Source organism: Hyla sarda, chromosome 3 (genome assembly GCF_029499605.1).
Source record: "Hyla sarda isolate aHylSar1 chromosome 3, aHylSar1.hap1, whole genome shotgun sequence".
NCBI lineage: Eukaryota > Metazoa > Chordata > Amphibia > Anura > Hylidae > Hyla > Hyla sarda.
The window spans coordinates 14,358,978-14,383,209 of NC_079191.1; the positions used below are offsets into that span (position 1 = coordinate 14,358,978).

Below are 24,232 nucleotides of genomic sequence, written 5' to 3' on the forward strand. Positions count from 1 at the left end.
CTCCTCTCTCCAGGCCCATCTGCCCTGAAGAAACAAAAGAGACAGCAGCAAAAAAAAAAAAAAGAAGAAGAAGGCTTCTTTAAGGGACAGCTGGATGTAAGGCTGTGACATCTGCCTGTTCCTCTCCTTTGTGCGATTCCCAGGAGAGGAGAAATCACAGATACGACTCTCCTGCCTTATTTTTCCTACTATGGAGGAGATGAAGGATCCCATCATCCAGCTCTAGATGGAAATCTTGTTGGGCTTCAGCATCAGCAGATGTAAGGAAGATCCAGGATTCTGCCTGGTGGTGGTGGTGCGGCGGCGGACACCGTCCCTATAATTCATCGCCCCATCCTCGCCTTTTTTTCCGTCCACTGTTGCATTATATTTTTTTTCCTCCTAATTCCCTATTAAGCTTCGGAGGGATGTTTGTCCATACGTGGTGGGATGTGAACATGCTGATTATTTTCCTTGGGCTTCTGTCACGAGTCGTGCCTGATTGAGGACACAAGATCCAGGCTTTGGGAGGAATTACATCCTGTTCTTTGATTAAAAAACAAAAAACCCACAACAGATTGCACAAGTGGGGGGTGGGGGGGGGGGGGGAGACGGTGCAAGACGAGAAGAAGAACATATGATCACGAGAAGAACCGCATCTCCAGCTTGCTGAGGAACCAGGGATGCACCTGTCTCGGAAGATCCGATAGTGGGTGTTGGATTGGGAAGGGGGGTTGGGGGTGTAGGTGGTGGTCGTGGCTACAGTTGGCCTAAGGGCTCTCCTGTCCACGTTTTCACGTAGGATCTAGAAACATCCGGAGAACCTTCTTGAGATGAAGCCCAGATACCTATAGATGTTTGCGAGGTGTTTCCAATCCTGAATCTGGTTTTGGGGCCTGACGTTGCCATGTACTCAAAGGGACGGAGAGCATAACCCAAAGAAGATGAGCGTCGGCCATGGTTGACGATCTGGCCATGTGCCTATAATCCCAGGTTTGAGAAGTTCTAAGATCCTTCAGAAGGCGCTCTACCGGCAATAAAAAAAAAACACTGCAAAGATGCCCCGGAACCGGGCCTTCTCGGAGCCCGAGTACTCGGCAGAGTATTCGGCGGACTATTCGGTCAGCTTGCCATCGGACCCGGAGCATGGCGTGGGTCGGACACACGAAGTGACGGTTCGGAGCTCGGGCTGCTGCCTCTGCTTGCCGAGGTTTATGCGGCTGACCTTCGCTCCGGAGTCGTTGGAGAACCTCTATCAGACCTATTTCCGCCGGCAGCGCCATGAGACGCTCCTGGTCCTGGTGGTCTTCGCTGCTCTTTTTGACTGCTATGTCATCGTTATGTGTGCCGTGGTGTACACCCAAGACAAGCTGGCATCAACCTTGGTGGCCGTGGTGGGGTTGTTGGCGCACCTTCTTCTGTTCGTCCTATGCAAGTTTGGATTGCTACCGGACCGCATCTCCCGCAAGTTTGTCCCCTACATCCTTTGGATATTGATTGCCGCACAGATTTTTTCCTACCTTGGCCTTAACTTTGCCCATTTCCACGAGGCCAGCGACACGGTCGGCTGGCAGGCCTTTTTTGTGTTCTCGTTCTTCATCACGTTGCCCCTACGCCTCACCCCCATCGTCCTGATCACCACCGTGTCCTGCGGAATACACACCTTAGTGCTGGGAGTAACCATCGCCCAACAACAACAGGGGTCTATGGATACCAACGCTTTGTTACGCCAGGTAAGTGCCCCGGCTGGTGCCAACTGGAACCACCACAAATCACAAATTATGAGGTAAAGGTTCAAGCTTACTTTATGGACCTGATGGATGGACGTCCTTCATGTAGACCAGTGATCTTTAAACTGTGGACCTCCAGCTGTTGTAAAACTACAACCCCTAGCATGCCCGGACAGCCAACGGCTGTCCGGGCATGCTAGGAGTTGTAGTTTTGTAACAGCTGGAGGTCCACAGTTTGGAAGTTACTGCTGTAGATCAATTGTACCCAAAGTGGAGCCCATAGTCTGATACAAAGTTTTAGCCTGTCCTGGGTACTATTAAACTTTATTGACCCAGTTATAGAGGGCCCCTTTAATACCATATCATAAAGGGGGGCTCTGGACACATGTTGATAGAGCTGTGGTCACAATTCAGTCCCCATTGGGCTATGCTCAACTTGGTAACTGAAGCCCTGCCCATGAGGATGCTCTGTATATAGAAACTTATGGACCAGATACATGTATACAGCCAATGTCTGCTCCTCCTAAAGTCGGAGCCCCTAATTTTATGCAGTTCTGGGCTGCACTTGCACTCCTCTTCTACGCTATTTACTAGGGGCCCTGTCCATGGGGATGTAATGTGCTGGATTTTTTTTTCTCACTATTATTATTGTTATTCTATACTCCATCTCCCAAGAGAACCCCTTTAGATGCTGTAACTTATTTACATATATATATATATATATATATATATATATATATATATATATATATATATATAGGGGGTTACAGGGCTATGTGTACATGTATATTATTACAGCTATAGTGCCTCTTTATCTTCTAGATATATAGGTACAGGTTTTGGGTCTCATGTAGAATTTTGCAATTGAAATATTTGTAATTTTGTAAATTTTTTTTAACCCATGTCTTTTGTCATGATTTTAGTTGTGCTTTCCATTATTTATTGATTTAACTGTAAAAAAAAAGTTACCTTTTTTATTATTTTTTTTTTGTTTTAGTTTTTTCATTCTTTATTCCTTTATCTGTAAATAACTTTTTTTCTTTTTCTTTTCTTTTTTCTTTCTTTCTTTTTTTTTTTTTTAATCTTCATTGGTTTACCTTTAAATTCCTTTTTTTTTCCTTATTTTTTTCTTGTTTGGTTTTACTTTTTTATATTCTTTTTATTCTTTTTTTCCTTTATCTGCAAATTACGGTACTTTTTTCTTATTTTTTTAATTTAATTATTTTTTTTTTGCATTATTATTTATTGGTTTACCTGTAAATTACTTTTTTCCTTTTTTTCTGTAATTTTTGTTTTCATTAATTATTGATTTACCTGTAAATTACTTTTTTTCCTTAGTTTTTTTTTCTTTTTTTTTTTGTTTCTGTTTGAGTTTTTATTTCATACTTTATTGATGTAACTTTTAAATGACTTTTTTAATTTTTTTTACATTTGTTTTAGTTTCCTTTTTATGATTATTATTATTTATTGATTTACCTGTAGATTCTTTTTTTTTTCTTTTTCTTTTTACATGTTTAATTCTCTTCTTATTTTTTGCAGAACATTTTAACTTCAGTGTTATTTTATTTATGGTCACTCTCTAGAGTTATCTTTTAAATCTTATTTTTTTTTTTAAATATGTTTTTTAAGATGTCAGGTTACCTTACCATGTGCGTGGGGCAAATTTGGAGTAAACACCGGGAAAATCTGCTGCCATATATGTCTACTACAGTGTTGTCCAACCAGGATGCCTCCAACTGTTGCAAAATTACAACTCCCAGCATGCTCGGACAGCCTTCGGCTGTCTGGGCATGCTGGGAGTTGTAGTTTTGCAACATCTGGTGGCACCCTGGTTAGGAAACACTGGTCTAATGTGGCCATAGACTTCAATAATTGGATACATAGAAGAAGGGGAAGGGGGCTATAGTACTTCTCACCAAATTCGATGGGACCAGCTTTGTGAGCACTTTTCTCCTGAAATACTCTGTGCTGCTGTGGATTGTGTTCCTTATACTATATAATCCTCTCCTGAAATACTCTGTGCTGCTGTGGATTGTGTTTTCTTCTACTATATAACTTCTCTCCTGAAATACTCTATACTGCTTGGGACTGTGTTCCATATACTATATAAATAATCTCCTGAAATACTCTGTGCTGCTGGGGACAGGGTTCCTTCTACTATATAACTTCTCTCCTGAAATACTCTGTACTGATTGGGACTGGGTTCCATATACTATATAACTAATCTCCTGAAATACTCTGTGCTGCTGGGGATTGTGTTCCTTATACTATATAACTCCTCTCCTAAAATACTATGTGCTGCTGTGGACTGTGTTCCTTCTACTATATAACTCCTCTACTGAAATATTCTGTGCTGCTGGGGACAGGGTTCCTTCTACTATATAAGTTCTCTCCTGAAATACTCTGTACTGATTGGGACTGTGTTCCATATACTATATAACTCCTCTCCTGAAATACTCTGTGTTGCTAGGGACTGTGTTCCTTATACTATATAACTCCTCTCCTGAAATACTCTGTGCTGCTGGGGACTGTGTTCCTTATACTATATAACTCCTCTCCTGAAATACTCTGTGCTGCTGGGGACTGTGTTCCTTATACTATATAACTCCTCTCTTGACAAACTCTGTACTGCTGTGGATTGTGTCCCTTAAACTATATAACTCCTCTCCTGAAATACTCTGTGTTGCTAGGGACTGTGTTCCTTATACTATATAAGTCCTCTCCTGAAATACTCTGTGCTGCTGGGGACTGTGTTCCTTATACTATATAACTCCTCTCTTGACAAACTCTGTACTGCTGTGGATTGTGTTCCATATACTATATAACTGCTCTCCTGAAATACTCTGTACTGCTGGGGACTGTGTTCCTTATAATATATAACTCCTCTACTGGAATACTATGTGCTGCTGGGGACTATGTTCCTTCTACTATATAACTTCTCTCCTGAAATACCATGTGCTGCTTGGGACTGTGTCCCTTAAACTATATAACTCCTCTCCTGAAATACTCTGTGCTGCTGGGGACTGTGTTCCTTATACTATATAACTCCTCTCTTGACAAACTCTTTGCTGCTGTTGATTGTGTCCCTTATACTATATAACTCCTCTCCTGAAATACTCTGTGCTGCTGGGAACAGTGTTCCATATACTATATAACTGCTCTCCTGAAATACTCTGTACTGCTGGGGACTGTGTTCCATATACTATATAACTCCTCTCCTGAAATACTCTATACTGCTGTGGACTGTGTTCCTTATACAGTGATCCCTCAACTTACAATGGCCTCAACATACAATAGTTTCAACATACAATGGTCTTTTCTGGACCATTGTAAGTTGAAACCAGGCTCAACATACAATGTTACGGACTGTCCAGATCCTTGAAACGTGTCAATGGCCGGAAGAACTGATCAATCAGAATGGGCAATTTAATGGTAAAACCCCTGTATTACTGAAGAGTATGCACTGACTGATGTCTGATAGCGCCCCCTACAGTACAGGGAGGTACAACATGTTCTGTACACTTGGTACTGAAGTGTATGCACTGACTGATGTCTGGTAGCACCCCCTACAGTATAGGGAGGTATTACATGTTCTGTACTCTTTACCTGTACCAGGGTTACCTGCTCCTTTGGACACCAGGTGAGGGCGACTCCATGTTACTTTTTTAGGACGTTTCGTTTACTGTAAAGGACCCGGAATAAGCTCCTGTCCTCTACATAGACCAGTGTTTCCGAAGCAGGGAGCCCCCAGCTGTTGCAAAACTACAACTCCCAGCATGCCCAGACAGCCTTTGGCTGTCCGGGCATGCTGGGAGTTGTAGTTTTGCAACAGCTGGAGGCTCCCTGCTTGGGAAATACTGACATAAACCATGATTTACAGCTCCCAGCAGATATTTCTTACTTTTATATGTAAGGATTTGCTTTATCTATATTAGTTATCATCTTATTTTTCTTTAATCCTCACTTTTTCCTATTTTTAGATGACAATTTGGTGCCTTTAGAACCAATTACCAGGTTTCCATAGAGTTCTGGTCTCAACATACAATGGTTTCAACATACAATGGTCGTCCTGGAACCAATTAATATTGTAACTTGAGGGACCACTGTACTATATAACTCCTCTCCTGAAAGACTCTGTACTGCTGAGGACTGTGTTCCTTATACTATATAACTCCTCTCCTGAAATATTTTGTATTGATGAGGACTGTGTTCCTTATACTATATAACTCCTCTCCTGAAAGACTCTGTACTGCTGAGGACTGTGTTCCTTATACTATATAACTCCTCTCCTGAAATACTTTGTACTGCTGGGGACTGTGTTCCTTATACTATATAACTCCTCTCCTGAAATACTCTGTACTGCTGGGGACTGTGTTCCTTATACTATATAACTCCTCTCCTGAAATACTTTGTACTGCTGGGGACTGTGTTCCTTCTACTATAAAACTCCTGTACTGAAATGTGCTAATGGGGACTGACAGTTCTTCCAATGTGAGCACGTTTCTCCTGAAATACTCTGTGCTACTTGAGACTCCGCTTGGTCCACTCTGTACGGCTGCATGCACAAGCACAGTATTTTGGTCGGTATTTATAGCCAAAAACAGGAATGGGTGCAAATCACAGAAAAAAAGTGCAACTTTTTCCATTATAGAGAAGTAGTAAAGCCAGATCAGCTCACCTTAATGCCAATAGCCGAGCACGGAACAGTGCAGACTGCACTGAATGTAGACAGTAACAAGAACAGAAGAATCCAGCTCAGTCCCAGCTCAGCGCTGAAGGTAGACTTTATTGTAACAACGTTACATGGAACACAGGTACAGATGGCAGGGTTTGACGCGTTTCAGCCAGGTGCTGGCCTTCCTCATGCTCATACTCATGAGTAAGGCCAGCACCTGGTAGAAATGCGTCACATCCTGCCACCTGTACCTGTGTTCCATGTAACGTTGTTACAATAAAGTCTACCTTCACCGCTGAGCTGGATTCTTCTGTTCTTGTTACTTTTTCCATTATAGTTTTTCATGTTTTCCATGTTCCCTTTCTTGGTTTTGGTTTAAAATACTGATCAAAATGAAGCTCAGTATATCATCTACTATAAGATAAGCACTACCTTCACCTAAAACACTCTGTGCTGCTGAGAACCCTGCTTCTATTCCCATGTACAGCAATGTATCCCTCGGTATATCATCTCCTATAATATCAGCACCGCTTTCTTCTTAAAGGAGTACTCCGGTGGAAAACTTTTCTTTTTTTTTTTTTTTTAAATCAACCGATGCCAGAAAAAAAAATATATAAAAAAATCTTAATCCTTCCAGTACTTATTAGCTGCTCAATACTACAGAGGAAATTCTTTTCCTTTTGGAACACAGAGCTCTCTGCTGACATCACCAGCACAGTGCTCTCTGCTGACGTCTCTGTCCATTTTAGGAACTGAACAGCCGCATATGTTTGCTATGGGGATTGTCTCCTACTCTAGACAGTTCTTAAAAAGGACAGAGATGTCAGCAGAGAGCACTGTGCTCGTGATGTCAGCAGAGAGCTCTGCGTTCCAAAAAGGAAAAGAATTTCCTCTGTAGTATTCAGCAGCTAAAAAGTACTGGAAGGATTAAGATTTTTTAATAGAAGTCATTTACAAATCTGTTCAACTTTCTGGCACCAGTTGATTAAAAAAAATAATAAGTTTTCCACCGGAGTACCCCTTTAAACACTCTGTGCTGCTGAGAACCCTGCTTCTATCACTCTGTAACTGTGTTTATCATCTGCTAAAATATAAGCACTACCTTCTCCTTAAACACTCTGTGCTGCGGGGTACACTGCTTCTCTGCTTCTATCTCAGTTACTCTTAGTTTATCATTCATCTATCTCTTGATAATGGCAGCAATACTCTCTTCTGAAATACTCTGTGCTGCTGTGAACCCTGCTTTTATCGCTCTCTAACCCTCAGTTTGTCATCTCCTATAACAGTGGTCTTCAACCTGCGGACCTCCAGATGTTGCAAAACTACAACTCCCAGCATGCCCGGACAGCCGTTGGCTGTCCGGGCATGCTGGGAGTTGTAGTTTTGCAACATCTGGAGGTCCGCAGGTTGAAGACCACTGTCCTACAATATAAGCACTACCTTTTCCTGAAACACTCTGTGCTGCTGAGAACCCTGCTTCTATCACTTTGTAACTCTCATATTATCATCTCCTGTAATATCAGAACTCACTTCTCCTGTAATACTCTGTGCTGCTGGGGTTCCTGCTCCCTATTTTGTGTAGCTTCTCCTTTGACACCTCCTATGATATCAGCAACTTTTCTCATGAAAATACTCTGCACTGCTGTGAATTTTGCTACTTCCACTGTAGCGCCCTCTGCTAGTTCTGCCTATATCTGCATGCATCTCTCCTTAAAGGGGTACTCCAGTGGAAAACATTTTTTTTTTTTTAAATCAACTGGTGCCAGAAAGTTAAACAGATTTGTAAATTACTTATATTTAAAAATCTTAACCCTTCCAGTGCTTAGCTGCTGTATGCTCCACAGGAAGTTCTTTTCTTTTTTAATTTCTTTTCTGTCTGACCACAGTGCTCTCTGCTGACACCTCTGTCCATGTTGGGAGCTGTCCAGAGTAGGAGCAAATCCCCAAAGCAAATCTATCCTGCTCTGGACAGTTCCTGACATGGACAGAGGTGTCAGCAGAGGGCACTGTGGTCAGACAGAAAAGAAATTCAAAAAGAAAAGAACTTCCTATGTAGTGTACAGCAGCTGATATGTACTGGAAGGATTAAAACATTTTAACAGAGGTAATTTACAAATCTGTTCAGCTTTCTGGCACCAGTTGATTAAAAAAAAAAAAATTCCACCGGAGTACCCCTTTAAAACACTCTGTGTTGCAGTGAGAGTGCTGATCAAGTTCACATGAGAGCAGACCTGGTGCAAGGATTTTTGCCACCATAGGCAAACAAACCTCCACCTCATGTAATCTCCTTACTACTGGGGTGACACACTGTAACAAACGCCCTCCTCATGTAATCACCTTACTACTGGGGTGACACACTGTAACAAACCTCCTCCTCATGTAATCTCCTTACTACTGGGGTGACACACTGTAACAAACCTCCTTCTCATGTAATCTCTTTACTACTGGGGTGACACACTGTAACAAACCTCCTCCTCATGTAATCTCCTTACTACTGGGGTGACACACTGTAACAAACCTCCTCCTCATGTAATCTCTTTACTACTGGGGTGACACACTGTAACAAACCTCCTCCTCATGTAATCTCCTTACTACTGGCGTGACACACTGTAACAAACCTCCTCCTCATGTAATCTCCTTACTAACGGGGTGACACACTGTAATAAACCTCCTCCTCGTGTAATCACTTTACTACTGGGGTGACACACTGTACCAAACCTCCTCCTCATGTAATCTCCTTACTACTGGGTTGACACACTGTAACAAACCTCCTCCTCATCTAATCTCTTTACTACTGGGGTGACACACTGTAACAAACCTCCTCCTCATGTAATCTCCTTACTACTGGGGTGACACACTGTAACAAACCTCCTCCTCATGTAATTTCCTTACTACTGGGGTGACACACTGTAACAAACCTCCTCCTCATGTAATCTCCTTACTGCTGGGGTGAAATACTGTAACAAACCTCCTCCCCATGTAATCACCTTGCTGCTGGGGTGAAATACTGTAACAAACCTCCTCCTCATGTAATCACCTTCACACTGGGGTGACACACTGTAACAAACCTCCTGCTCATGTAATAGACAATATTTTACATGATAGGCTTAGATACGCTGGCTATACAGACAATATTGTACATGTTTGGCTTAGATACACTGTCTATACAGACAATATTATACAGGATAGGCTTAGATACACTGACTATACAGACACTATTATACATGATAGGCTTAGATACACTGGCTATACAGACAATATTGTACATGTTTGGCTTAGATACACTGGCTATACAGACAATATTATACATGATAGGCTTAGATACACTGGCTATACAGACAATATTATACATTATAGGCTTAGATACACTGGCTATACAGACAATATTATACATGATAGGCTTAGATACACTGGCTATACAGACAATATTATACATGATAGGCTTAGATACACTGGTTATACAGACAATATTATACATGATAGGCTTAGATACACTAGCTATACAGACAATATTGTACATGTTTGGCTTAGATACACTGACTATACAGATAATATTATACATGATAGGCTTAGATACACTGGCTATACAGACAATATTATACATGATAGGCTTAGATACACTGGCTATACAGACAATATTATACATGATAGGCTTAGATACACTGACTATACAGACAACAGTATACATGATATGCTTAGATACACTGACTATATAGACAATATTATACATGATATGCTTAGATACACTGACTATATAGACAATATTATACATGATAGGCTTAGATACACTGACTATATAGACAATATTATACATGATATGCTTAGATACACTGACTATACAGACAATATTATACATGATAGGCTCAGATACACTGGCTATACAGACAATATTATACATGATAGGCTTAGATACACTGACTATACAGACAATATTATACATGATAGGCTTAGATACACTGACTATACAGACAACAGTATACATGATAGGCTTAGATACACTGACTATACAGACAGTATTATACATGATAGGCTTAGATACTTGGGCTATACAGACAATATTATACATGATAGGCTTAGATACACTGACTATACAGACAATATTATACATCATAGGCTTAGATACACTGACTATACAGACAATATTATACATCATAGGCTTAGATACACTGGCTATACAGACAATATTATACATGATAGGCTTGGATACACTGGCTATACAGACAATATTATACATGATAGGCTTAGATACCCTTGCTGAGCTTCATTTGCATCGTAGAGATTGGGGACTTGGATCCCACGGTGACATCATCATGGTCGGAGCTATGACATCATCACGCCTTGTGTATAGGATAAACTGGTTATATATATTTATAGGGAAATTTATCAAAATCTGCGCAGAGGAAAAGTTGCCCAGTTGCCCATAGCAACCAATCAGATCGCTTCTTTCATTTTAAAAAGGCCTCTGCAAAATGAAAGTAGCGATCTGATTGGTTGCTATTGGCAACTGGTCCACTTTTCCTCTCCACAGGTTTTGATAAATCTCCCCCGTAGTACTCGGGGTGTAGCTATAGGGGGGGTCACACCCGGGCCCTGTGTCAGAGGGGGGCCAGAACCCCTGCTGTAATTTTGTTGTCACATGTGCGGCGCAGTGTCGGCATTGTCATTACGCTGGCTTCATAATGTCCGCCATGTGCACAGAATAACAAGTGTAAATGACGGTGTATGATAACACTGTGTGACTAATAACCCTGAATGTGGCCCCCGGAGAGCACTTACTGCAGCTCCCAGAGGGGCCCCGGGGCTCGTGTCTTCTCCACTACTACACACAGATAGGATATTCCCTCGAAAAATGGTGGATCGGAGGGAGGAGGGGGTGTGTGATTAGAAGGTATTAGCTTTTATCTGATGTTAGGGTTGTCACCTGGCCGGCATTTTGGCCACCCTGACGGTATTTTTATATTAAAAATAGGGCAATGTAATGGGCGGTATTTATCCAACCAATCCTCCAACTCCCGGAATGCTGCACCATAACTATACCAGTGTTTCCCAACCAGGGGTGCCTCCAGTTGTTGCAAAACTACAACTCCCAGCATGCTTGGAATTGTAGTTTTGCCACAGCTGGAGGCACCCCTGGTTGGGAAACACTGAGCTATACTATATACTACTATATAGTCCAACATGCTGGGAGTTGTAGTTTTGCAACAGCTGGAGGCACCCCTGGTTGGAAAATACTGACCTATGGTATATAATACTATATATGGTCCAACATGCTGGGAGTTGTAGTTTTGCAACAGCTGGAGGCACCCCTGGTTGGGAAACACTGACCTATACTATATACTACTATATAGTCCAACATGCTAGGAGTTGTCATTTTGCAACAGCTGGGGGCACCCCTGGTTGGGAAACACTGACCTATACTATACACTACTATATAGTCCAACATGCTGGGAGTTGTAGTTTTGCAACAGCTGGAGGCACCCCTGGTTGGGAAACACTGATCTATACTACATATTTCTATATAGTCCAACATGCTGGGAGTTGTAGTTTTGCAACAGCTGGAGGCACCCCTGGTTGGGAAACACTGATCTATACTACATATTTCTATATAGTTCAACATGCTGGGAGTTGTAGTTTTGCAGCAGCTGGAGGCACCTCTGGTTGGGAAACACTGACCTATACTATACACTACTATATAGTCCAACATGCTGGGAGTTGTAGTTTTGCAACAGCTGGAGGCACCCCTGGTTGGGAAACACTGACCTATACTATATACTACTATATAGTCCAACATGCTAGGAGTTGTCATTTTGCAACAGCTGGAGGCACCCCTGGTTGGGAAACACTGACCTATACTATACACTACTATATAGTCCAACATGCTGGGAGTTGTAGTTTTGCAACAGCTGGAGGCACCCCTGGTTGGGAAACACTGATCTATACTACATATTTCTATATAGTCCAACATGCTGGGAGTTGTAGTTTTGCAACAGCTGGAGGCACCCCTGGTTGGGAAACACTGATCTATACTACATATTTCTATATAGTTCAACATGCTGGGAGTTGTAGTTTTGCAGCAGCTGGAGGCACCTCTGGTTGGGAAACACTGACCTATACTATATACTACTATATAGTCCAACATGCTGTGAGTTGTAGTTTTGCAACAGCTGGAGGCACCCTGGTTGGGAAACATTGACTTATACTATATACTACTATATAGTCCAACATGCTGGGAGTTGTAGTTTTCGTTTGGAGCAGCTGCTGATCCACAGGCTTTATCAGGGCATGCTGGGAGTTGTAGTTAGTAACTCTTTTTTTTAATAAATAAAAAAGCGATTAAAAAAGTCACATTGAAATAAAAATGGTCTTGTTAAAAACTACAGACCGGGGCGCAAAAAATGACCCTCATACATCCCCGTATAAGGACAAATAAAAAAGTTATAGGGGTCAGAAAAAGACAACATTTCCCTCCCCCGCATATGTGCATCCTGTGATGTCACGCATATATAATCAATTATGCAAATGAGCATGGCCGGTATTTTTTGGCAAGAAAGGTGGTGGCCCAGGGTTGGGAAGGGTGATGAATATTCACATACTAACCTATAGCTCAGTGCAGTGATCCCCCATAATGCACTGCTCCCTAGCACTGTCTTGTGTATTATTGCCGGGGTTCTTGTGTATACAGAGCCGTCCACCAGATGATGCATAGATCCTTTCCGTAGTGATCCCCGGCGTATGTGAATGAAGCACGTGCTGTATCTGAGTCACCCAGTAAATAGGATATAACCTATAGGAGAGGCGGCGGCGCGGCTTAGCGCGGAATGCCATTGTTTTCCATTCCAGGGGCCGAAGTTTATACAATACGTTATACTGCGCTCTTATACAGTCACCAAAAAATGTTCCTATGACCTTTGATATTTAAAGCGTACCTGGACTATTTAAAGGGGTACTCCAGTAGAAAAATGCTTTCAAACCAACTGGTCCCAGAAAGTTATACATATTTGTAAATTACTTACCGTATATACTCGAGTATAAGCCGAGTTTTTCAGCACGATTTTTCGTGCTGAAAACACCCCCCTCGGCTTATACTCGAGTGAACTCCCCCACCCGCAGTGGTCTTCAACCTGCGGACTTCCAGAGGTTTCAAAACTACAACTCCCAGCAAGCCAGGGCAGCCATCGGCTGTCCGGGCTTGCTGGGAGTTGTAGTTTTGAAACCTCCGGAGGTCCGCAGGTTGAAGACCACTGCGGCCTTCAACATCATCCAGCCCCCTCTCACCCCCTTTAGTTCTGAGTACTCACCTCCGCTCGGCGCTGGTCCGGTCCTGCAGGGCTGTCCGGTAAGGAGGTGGTACGGTGAGGAGGTGGTCCGGGCTGCTATCTTCACCGGGGAGGCCTCTTCTAAGCGCTTCGGGCCCGGCCTCAGAATAGTCACGTTGCCTTGACAACGACGCAGATGCGTCGTTGTCTAGGCAACGGCTCTATTCCGGGCCGGAAGCGCGGAGAAGAGGCGCCCCCGGTGAAGATAGCAGCCCGGACCACCTCCTCACCGGACCACCTCCTTACCGGACAGCCCTGCAGGACCGGACCAGCGCCGAGCGGAGGTGAGTACTCAGAACTAAAGGGGGTGAGAGGGGGCTGGATGATGTTGAAGGCCGCAGTGGTCTTCAACCTGCGGACCTCCGGAGGTTTCAAAACTACAACTCCCAGCAAGCCCGGACAGCCGATGGCTGCCTGGGCTTGCTGGGAGTTGTAGTTTTGAAACCTCTGGAGGTCCGCATGTTGAAGGCCGCAGTGGTCTTCAACCTGCGGACCTCCGGAGGTTTCAAAACTACAACTCCCAGCAAGCCCGGACAGCCGATGGCTGCCCGGGCTTGCTGGGAGTTGTAGTTTTGAAACCTCTGGAGGTCCGCAGGTTGAAGACCACTGAGGGCGAATGATGAGAAGAGGATGATGAAGGGGGGGGGGGGTGTGGGGATGATGAAGGGGGGTGGGGATGATGAAGGGGGGGGTGTGGGATGATTACAAGGGGATGATGAAGGGGGGATGTGTGGGATGATAAGGGGATGTGTGGGATGATGACAAGGGGATGATGAAGGGGGGATGTGTGGGATGATAAGGGGATGTGTGGGATGATGACAAGGGGATGATGAAGGGGGGATGTGTGGGATGATAAGGGGATGTGTGGGATGATGACAAGGGGATGATGAAGGGGGGATGTGTGGGATGATGACAAGGGGATGATGAAGGGGGGATGTGTGGGATGATAAGGGGATGTGTGGGATGATGACAAGGGGATGATGAAGGGGGGATGTGTGGGATGATAAGGGGATGTGTGGGATGATGACAAGGGGATGATGAAGGGGGGATGTGTGGGATGATAAGGGGATGTGTGGGATGATGACAAGGGGATGATGAAGGGGGGATGTGTGGGATGATGACAAGGGGATGATGAGGATGTTAATGACGGGTCTGGATGATGACAGGGGGGGATGAGGTATTTCCCACCCTAGGCTTATACTCGAGTCAATAACTTTTCCTGGGATTTTGGGTTGAAATTAGGGGTCTCGGCTTATACTCGGGTCGGCTTATACTCGAGTATATACGGTACATTATTTAAAAATCTTAAAGGGGTATTCCAGGAAAAAACTTTATTTTTTTTTATTTTATTTTTTTAAATAATAACTGGCTCCAGAAAGTTAAACAGATTTGTAAATTACTTCTATTAAAAAATCTTAATCCTTTCAATAATTATCAGCTGCTGAAGTTGAGTTGTTGTTTTCTGTCTGGCAACAGTGCTCTCTGCTGACATCTCTGCTTGTCTCGGGAACTGCACAGAGTAGATGAGGTTTGCTATGGGGATTTGCTTCTAAACTGGGCAGTTCCCGAGACAGGTGTCATCAGAAAAGAACAACTCAACTTCAGAAGCTCATCAGTACTGAAAGGATGAAGATTTTTTAATAGAAGTAATTTACAAATCTGTTTAACTTTCTGGAACCAGTTGATATATATATATATATATATATATATATATATATATATATAAAAAGTTTTTTTCCTGGATAATCCCTTTAATCCTTCCAGGACTTATCAGCTGCTGTATGTTCCAGAGGAAGTTGTGTAGTTCTTTCCAGTCTGACCACAGTGCTCTCTGCTGCCACCTATGTCAGTGTCAGGAACTGTCCAGAGCAGGAGTAAATCCTCTTCTGCTCTGGATAGTTCCTGACGCGGACAGAGGTTTCAGCAGAGAGCACTGTGGTCAGACTGAAAATAACTACACAACTTCCCGTGGAGGATACAGCAGCTGATAAGTACTGGAAGGATTAAGATTTTGAAATAGAAGTAATTTACAAATCTGTATAACTTTCTGGCACCAGCTGGGAATTTTTTTTTTTTTTCACCGGAGCGGTGACAAGGTGAGGTTTGTGCTCTCAGCTATTTTTCAAAGGGGTACTCCCCTGCCCCAGTGTCTGAAACATTTAGTTCCGAATGCCACGGGCTGCGGGGGTCGTGACGTTACACCACGCCCCCTCAATGCAAGTCTATGGGAGGGGGCGTGACATACGTCACACCCCCTCCCATAGACTTGCATTGAGGGGGTGTGACGTCACGAGGGGCATAGGCCGTGACGTCATGACCCCCACACTCAGCATTCTGACCTAAACGTTCCGGACGCTGGGGCAGTGGAGTATCCCTTTAACTTCTTCATTTAACGGGACAGGATCAGAGCTGGACTGTTTGCCAGTAGTGCACACACCTGAACTTCCTTTCCCTTACTTGTCTGGTCAATCACAGGACAGCACCTACTTCTTACTGCTATGCCATGACATAGTGATGGAGAGGGTGCACTAGACTTAACAGGCTGGCACTATGTTGGGAGGGGGGTGATTAACAGTACAGTACCATAGATGAAATGTGGAGGGAGAAGGAGGATAGTGGCGCAATTGCTTTGCAAGGTGAAAGGAAAACAGCAAAGAAGAAGTGGCATCACATAAGCAGCCCTGGTCTTAGCAATAAACTGCTGATCATGATGACAATTACCCAAAGGGACAGTTGCTTAGAACCTTAGTGGTAGTAAGCGATAAAGGGGAGACCTTGATTTTTATAAATTTTTTGGGCACAGTTGGGACCCCCAGGAAAAAAAGGCATATAGGGTAGACTTGCATTTACATGGTTCAGGCTCTCTCCTGCATAGCACAAGTTAAGCCCCACCCTCATTAAATGGGCTGGATTTATCAAACTGTGTAAAGCTTATTTCACACTGACGGTTGTAAAAGGCCGTGCAATGCACGTCAGGGAAACGGGGGAGAATAGCGGGAGAACAAATATATCATGTAACGTCTTTTTTTCCTGCTACTCCCGTTAAAGGGGTACTCCACCCCTAGACATCCTATCCCCTATCCAAAGGATAGGGGATAAGATGTCTGATCACGGGGGTCCCCCACAATATAGCATGCGGCACCCTCCTGTTACTGCTACGGAAGCGCTGGAGGGTCTGGCTCCCGACCACGGGAACGGAAGATTGTGACTTCATGACTCCGCCCCTGTGTGATGTCACACCCCGCCCCCTCAATGCAAGTCTATGGGAGGGGGCGTGACATACGTCACGCCCCCTCCCATAGACTTGCATGGAAGGGGGTGTGACGTCACGACCCCCGCACCCAGCGTTCTGGCCGAAACGTTCCGGATGCTGGGGCAGTGGAGTATCCCTTTAACTTCGGTGCCTGACGGACCCCATAATAGTAAATGGGATCTGTTGGGACCTGTTGTTGCCCTTTGTATCCTGTCCGGATAACGGATGTTAAAGGCACAGGCCCCTTTTACACTATAAAGTTGTTCCGTTAGAAGATCCGTTTATAAACTTCCGTTAGACAAGCGTTAAAAACGGATGTTAAATGGCCGTTACAAAATCCCATTCAAGTCTATGGGATTTTTTGATTATCCGTTATAACCCTTTATAGCCCGTCATGAATAACGGACGATATTTGTGACGGAAGAAAAAACGGCACATGCACTCATTTTTCTTCCGCCACAAGAAACGGGTAAAATAATGGCTGTATTTTTAACATTGAAGTCTATGGTACAGGGATAAGCCTTTATGTCATCCGTTTGCACTTGGTTTATAATATCCGTTATTACTTCTGACCATGCTCAGAAGAGGTGACCTCAGCAGACTCCAGCAGTGCTGAGGGACTACTACTACTCCCATCATGGAACAGACTTGTTTCAAACAAGGAGAAATGATCCAGCGTGGGTAAGTAGAAATCCAGACTTTATTAGAACTCACAGTAAAAGCAGTACAGGCAACTAGCAGACAGACGCGTTTCAGGCGCATGCGTCTGTGTGCACCGGGCTGGGTGCGGATCCGTGTCGGGGGTGTATCGGTGGAGAGAGCTGGATCTTCGTGAACTACAACAGACTTGTTTCCATGATGGGAGTAGTAATTCCCTGGCTGCGGGAGGCTACATTAGTGTTTGTCCTACAACCCCCATCATGGAACAGACTCTGTTCCATGATGGGGGTTGTAGTACAGGGGCTGAGAGATTCATCGCACCGGGTCTCACTTTTGAGACCTGATGCGATTAGAATTTATTAAACAGGGTGGCGGGTGGCAGGCTCCACTCCCTTACGATGTACGATGTATTTAATTTTATTTTTAAATTTCCCGCAGGGAGCTCTGAATGGCCAGTACAGAGGAGAGGGCTCCCGGCGGGGTTTTCAAATAGAAGGGCTGCGGTGGGGAAAGATATATAGAATCGCCCGCAGCGCTTCTATATATCTTGCCCCCTGCTCCGCTATATGTCTTGTCCCCCGCAGCGCATTTATATAGGTATTTTCCCCCGCAGCGCATATATATATATTTTTTCCCTCGCAGCGTTATCATAAGCCCCCGGCAGGCGCTATGAATGAAAAGTATGCTATTAGCAGTGCATCAGGCCAGAAAGCCGGCTGGCCCGATGCGCTGCTGAAAGAATACTTGTCTTTCATAGCACTGAGGGGGCATATGTACATAGAAGCACTGTGGGGGCCAGATAATGCTATATATCTGGCCCGCACAGCGCTTCTATAATCATATGCCTCCGCAGCGCTATGAAGGAAAAGTATTCTAACAGCAGTGCATCAAGCCGGCCAGATGCGCTGCTGATAGAATACTTTTCATTCATAGCGCTGCAAAGGCATATGAGACAGGGGAGAATCATATATATATATATATATATATATATATATACACATGGGGGAATAAGGGGACGCACTGAAGTTTAAAAACCCCGCCGGGAGCCCTGAATGGCTCCTCTGTACCATCCATTCAGGGCTCCCGGCGGGGAATTTAAAAATGAAAGTAAAATACATCGTACATCGCAGGGGAGGGGAGCATGCCAACCGCTCCCCTGTTTAATAACTTCTAATTGCATCGGGTCTCAGAAGTGAGACCCGGTGCAATCAATCACTCAGCCCCTGTACTACAACCCTCATCATGGAACAGAGTATTTTCCATGATGGGGGTAGTAGTATAAACACTAATGTAGCCTCCCGGGCCACCGGTAGACTCCCGCGGCGGGGAACTACTACTCCCATCATGGAAGCAAGTCTGTTCCATGATGGGAGTAATAGTAGTCCCGGCTGTGGGAGTCTTTTTTTTTTTTTTTTTTAAGAGCCTAACAGGAGTCTTCCGATGGGGCACAATGGCATTGTGAAAGGGGCCTAAGAAAAAAACTAGAGAGAATTTCCCACTGCAATCAATCACAGCTCAGCTTTCACTTTACTTAAGAGGAATCCTGAGCTGTGACTGGTTGTGTTTTTGATCCATCGGGACCCGTTGTTGCCTATTGTGCCCCATCCCAATAACGGATGTTTAAGGCAAAAAATAAATAAATAAAATAAAAAAAAATTTGCCTAATGGCTGTTTTTGGAGGGAGCACAATGGCAGTGTGAAAGAAGCCTAAGTTAATTTGTTCCGTCCTGGTCTGTCTGTTACTAGAGATGGAATTCCCCTAACAACAAGCAGTGGAAAGCAGTTTGCAGAAAAGGGAGACACCTAGTGGTAAATACTTAGGACTCTTATTCTTGGGTGCTTAAAAGTTAATGATGGTGCTTAAAGGGTACTCCTGTGGAAAACTTTTTTTCTTAAATCAACTGGTGCCAGCCAGAAAGTTAAACAGATTTGTAAATTACTTCTATTAAAAAATATTAATCCTTCCAGTACTTTTTAGGAGCTGTTTACTACAGAGGAAATGCTTTTCTTTTTGGATTTCTCTTCTATGATGACCACAGTGCTCTCTGCTGACCTCTGCTGTCCATTTTAGGAACTGTCCAGTGCAGGAGAAAATCCCCACAGCATACATATGCTGCTCTGGACAGTTCCTAAAATGGACAGCAGAAGTCAGCAGAGAGCACTGTGGTCGTGACAGAGAGAAATCCAAAAAGAAAAGCGTTTCCTCTGTAGTATACAGCCCCTAAAAAGTACTGGAAGGATTCATATTTTTTAAAAGAAGTAATTTACAAATCTGTTTAACTTTCTGGCACCAGTTGATTTAAAAAAAAAAAGTTTTCCACGGGAGTACCCCTTTAAAAGTTAAACCACACGAACAAAATTTTACTTTACACATAGATTTATTTTACCATAATAACACACTGTTCTAATCCTGTTGCAAAACTACAACTCCCAGCATGCCCGGACAGCCAAAGGCTGTCCGGGCATGCTGGGAGTTGTAGTTTTGCAACAGCTAGAGTCACACTGGTTAGAATGTACAGGCTTCAGGGAATATTTGACATATGTCCCAGTAGGCTGTATATTCTACCTTCGTAGGTATTCCAATGTGTACGATGATACAAATAAAAATAATTATTAATAAATAATATTAAAAAGTAAAAGAACATAAAGCTTAATAGAATAATTAGCAAAAAAACAAAATGAAAGCAAACTTGGGAATGGCCCTTGTGTTATATAACTGTTCCAACCTGTACAATACCTGTCAGATCCCAAAAATATGTTACTTAGTACCTAATCCTGACCATGTTCATATAATTTTTATGCCTCTATGACCTATATTTAGCATAAAAATACCTCTTTTTATTAGCTCACAGTGTTAGGAATCCTCTCAGGGGAAGGGGCGTGTCCCTCCTTGTTGTGGTGGAAGGGGATTGGTGTGTGTTGGAAGGGGGCATGTCCATTCCTTGTGGTGGTGTGAGGGGATTGGTGTGTGTTGGAAGGGGGCGTGTCCCTTCCTTGTGGTGGTGGGAAGGGATTGATTTGTGTTGGAAGGAGGCGTGTCCCTTGTGGTGGTGGGAGGGGATTGGTGTGTGTTGGAAGGGGGCATGTCCTTTCTTGTTTTGGGAGGTGATTGGTGTGTGGTGGGAGGGGGCATGTCCCTCCTTGTGGTGGTGGGAGGTGATTGGTGTGTGGCGGGAAGGGGACATGTCCCTTCCTTGTGGTGGTGAGAGGTGATTGGTGTTTGGTGGGAGGGGGCGTGTCCCTTCCTTGTGGTGGTTGGAGGTGATTGGTGTGTGGTGGTAGGGGGCATGTCCCTCCTTGTGGTGGTGGGAGGTGATTGGTGAGTGGAGAGAGGGGACATGTCTCTCCTTGTGGTGGTGGGAGGTGATGGGTGTGTGGTGGGAGGGGGGCGTGTCCCTTCCTTGTGGTGGTGGGAGGTGATTGGTGTTTGGTGGGAGGGGGCGTGTCCCTTCCTTGTGGTGGTGGGAGGTGATTTGTGTGTGGCAGGAAGGGGGTGTGGCCCTTCCTTGTGGTGATGGGAGGTGATTGGTGTGTGGTGGGAGGGGGCATGTCCCTTCCTTGTAGTGTTGGGAGTTGATTGGTGTGTGGTGGGAGGGGGCGTGTCCTTTCCTTGTGGTGTTGGGAGGTGATTGGTGTGTGGTGGGAGGGGGCGTGTCCCTTCCTTGTGGTGGTGGTAGGTGATTGGTGTGTGGTGAGAGGGGGCGTGTCCCTTCCTTGTGGTGGTGGGAGGTGATTGGTGTTTGGTGGGAGGGGGCGTGTCCCTTCCTTGTGGTGGTGGGAGGTGATTGGTGTGTGGCAGGAAGGGGGCGTGTCCCTTCCTTGTGGTGATGGGAGGTGATTGGTGTGTGGTGGGAGGGGGCGTGTCCCTTCCTTGTGGTGGTGGTAGGTGATTGGTGTGTGGTGAGAGGGGGCGTGTCCCTTCCTTGTGGTGGTGGGAGGTGATTGGTGTGTGATGGGAGGTGATTAGTGTCATCTGTGAATCATCTCTTGTCTATGACTCATGGACAAGCTGATGGTGCTGCAGGACTGGTTAGTGTTCCAGTAGGTATGGGGACCCCTGGTGTTGGGATTTTCAGGAGCCATCTTCTTTATTAAATATTCAAAATGTTTTTAACATTACCAAAGGTGTTTCATTTACATCAGTAACATAGTTACATAGTTTATATAGAGGTATATATACGAGTCCATCAAGTTTAACCCAAAGCCCTATTGTGTTGATCCAGAGGAAGGCAAAAAGCCCCCATGAGGCTGAAGCTTATTACCCCATGAGAGGAAAAATTCCTTTCCGTCTCCAATATGGTATCAGAATAAATCCCCGGATCAATGTTCTATCCCCATAAATCTAGTATCCATAACCTGTAATATTATCATTTTATAGAAAAACATCCTTGAACTTTATTGAGTTTATTGAGTCAGACATCACAACATCATGTGGCAGAGAGTTCTATTAGTCTCACTGCTCTTACAGTAAAGATTCTCTGTCTTTGATGAAGGTGAAACCTTTTTTCCTCTAGAAGAGGATGCCCCCTTCTCGTGGTTACGGACCTTGGTATAGAAAGATCACTAGAAAGATCTCTGTACTGTACATTCATATATTTATACATTGTGATCAGATCACCCCTAACCCATTGGGAGCCATGTTGCCTTGCTGGGACTTGTAGTGCTTGTCTATGACTCATGGTGCTGCAGGACTGGTTAGTGTTCCAGTAGGTATGGGGACCCCTAGTGTTGGCATTTTCAGGAGCCGTCTTCTTTATTAAATATTCAAAAAAAAATCAAAAATGTCACTTCGTGGCACCAGGGCACCGTTAACCTATACATGGTCCGAGGTTGGGGACAGTTTCTCCTGGGCCAGACTGTTTTTACCGAGCAGGGTGCAGATGGTATTATCAGATCACCCCTAAAATGTCTTTTCTCTAAACTAAATGACCCCAAGTGATAACCTCTCTTGGTCCTGTAATCCCCTATACCAGTGGTCTCCAACCAGCGAACCTTCAGATGTTGCAAAACTACAACTCCCAGAATGCCCGGACAGCCGTTGGCTGTCCGGGCATGCTGGGAGTTGTAGTTTTGCAACATCTGGAGGTCCGCAGGTTGGAGACCACTGCCCTATACCATGAATTATCTTTGTCGCCTCCTCTGAAACCCTCTCCAGTTCTGCCATGTCCTCCTTTTATACAGGTGCCCAGAATTGCACACAATACTTGGTGCCACGGGGGTGCGAAGAATACCTAATCACTTCGGGACACCAGGACACGGTTAACCTATACACGGTCCGAGGTTGGGGGACAGTTTCTCCTGGGCCAGACTGTTTTTACTGAGCAGGGTGCAGATGGTATTACACGCAGACAGTATGGTGCAGAGTGGAGGGGGATGCAGTGTAACCCGTTGGGAGCCCTGTTGCCTTGCTGGGACTTATGGTGCTTTCCACCCACTTGATTAATACTGACTTGATATGAGACTGAAGATTTTCCATGTCGCTAGGGTTCTGACAAGGTCCTGTGACTTTCTCCACAAGTGCATGACTTTCCACTGACTATCCCTGAACTGGCTGGAGCAACTCCTCCCCCACTACACTATATACTACTGAATTTAGGGGTTCCCATTTGTCAGTCAGGGTCACATGGCTTACACTGCTCCTCTGCTCTTAAAGGGGTACTCCGCCCCTAGACATCTTATCCCCTATCCAAAGGATAGGGGATAAGATGTCAGTTCGCCGCGGTCCCGCTGCTGGGGAGCCCCGGGATCCCCGCTGCGGCACCCCGCTATCATTACAGCACAGAGCGAGTTCGCTCTGTGTGTAATGACGGGCGATACAGGGGCCGGAGCATCGTTACATCACGGCTCCGCCCCTCGTGACGTCATAGCCCGCTCCTTTCAATACAAATCTATGGGAGGGGGCGTGGCGGTCATCACGTCCCCTGCCATAGACTTGCATTAAGGGGGTGGACCATGATGTCATGAGGGGCGGAGCCATGATGTCACGCTGCTCCGTCCCCTGTATCGCCCGTCATTACGCACAGAGCTCCCCAGCAGCGGGACCGCGGCGATCTGACATCTTATCCCCTATCCTTTGGATAGGGGATAAGATGTCTAGAGGCAGTGTACCCCTTTAAAGGTTCAACGCACGTAAACAACATACAACACAGTGCATACAGGGGCGGACTGACAACACTAAGGGCTCCCAGACCAAAAAAAAGGCAAGTGCCCCCTGCGAGGCTCCGCCGCTGGTCACACTTCTGCCATGCTCCTTTTCCTCCCAAATCCCACACACAAAATAAACTAAAATGCATATATGTAAGAAACACTTTAACGTAGGTAAAATAGGTAAAATAATCTCCATGACCAATAACTGGATAATACCTCCATACTGTACTGAATAAAGCCACTATACACAGACCAGTATTGCCCCATACAGTGCCCATATAGATGTAGATACCTATATAAGTGCCATGTGGATCTCTTACCATCTGCAGGACAAACATGTCAGACTAATTTTTCCAGTGCCCTCCTCTATACAATCTTCCCATCTATAGGCCCACAAACTGTAATAATGCCCTCCTTGGTGTCCTGCACAGTAAAAGGGCAAGTAGGTAGGCAGCCAGGTAGGTAGGTAACT

The 24,232-nt window shown here is 44.6% G+C and overlaps 1 protein-coding gene across 1 annotated transcript in view; it reads left to right on the forward strand.

Annotated features, from left to right (window-relative positions):
• Positions 1–601: 601 nt before the first annotated feature.
• The window catches only part of ADCY3 (adenylate cyclase 3), a 209,818-nt gene continuing 186,187 nt past the window's right edge, over positions 602–24,232 (forward strand). The window contains exon 1 of the mRNA XM_056563787.1: positions 602–1,712. Within this exon, the coding sequence (XP_056419762.1) occupies positions 1,038–1,712 (675 nt within the window). The 5' untranslated portion in view covers positions 602–1,037. The remainder of the gene's footprint in view (positions 1,713–24,232) is intronic.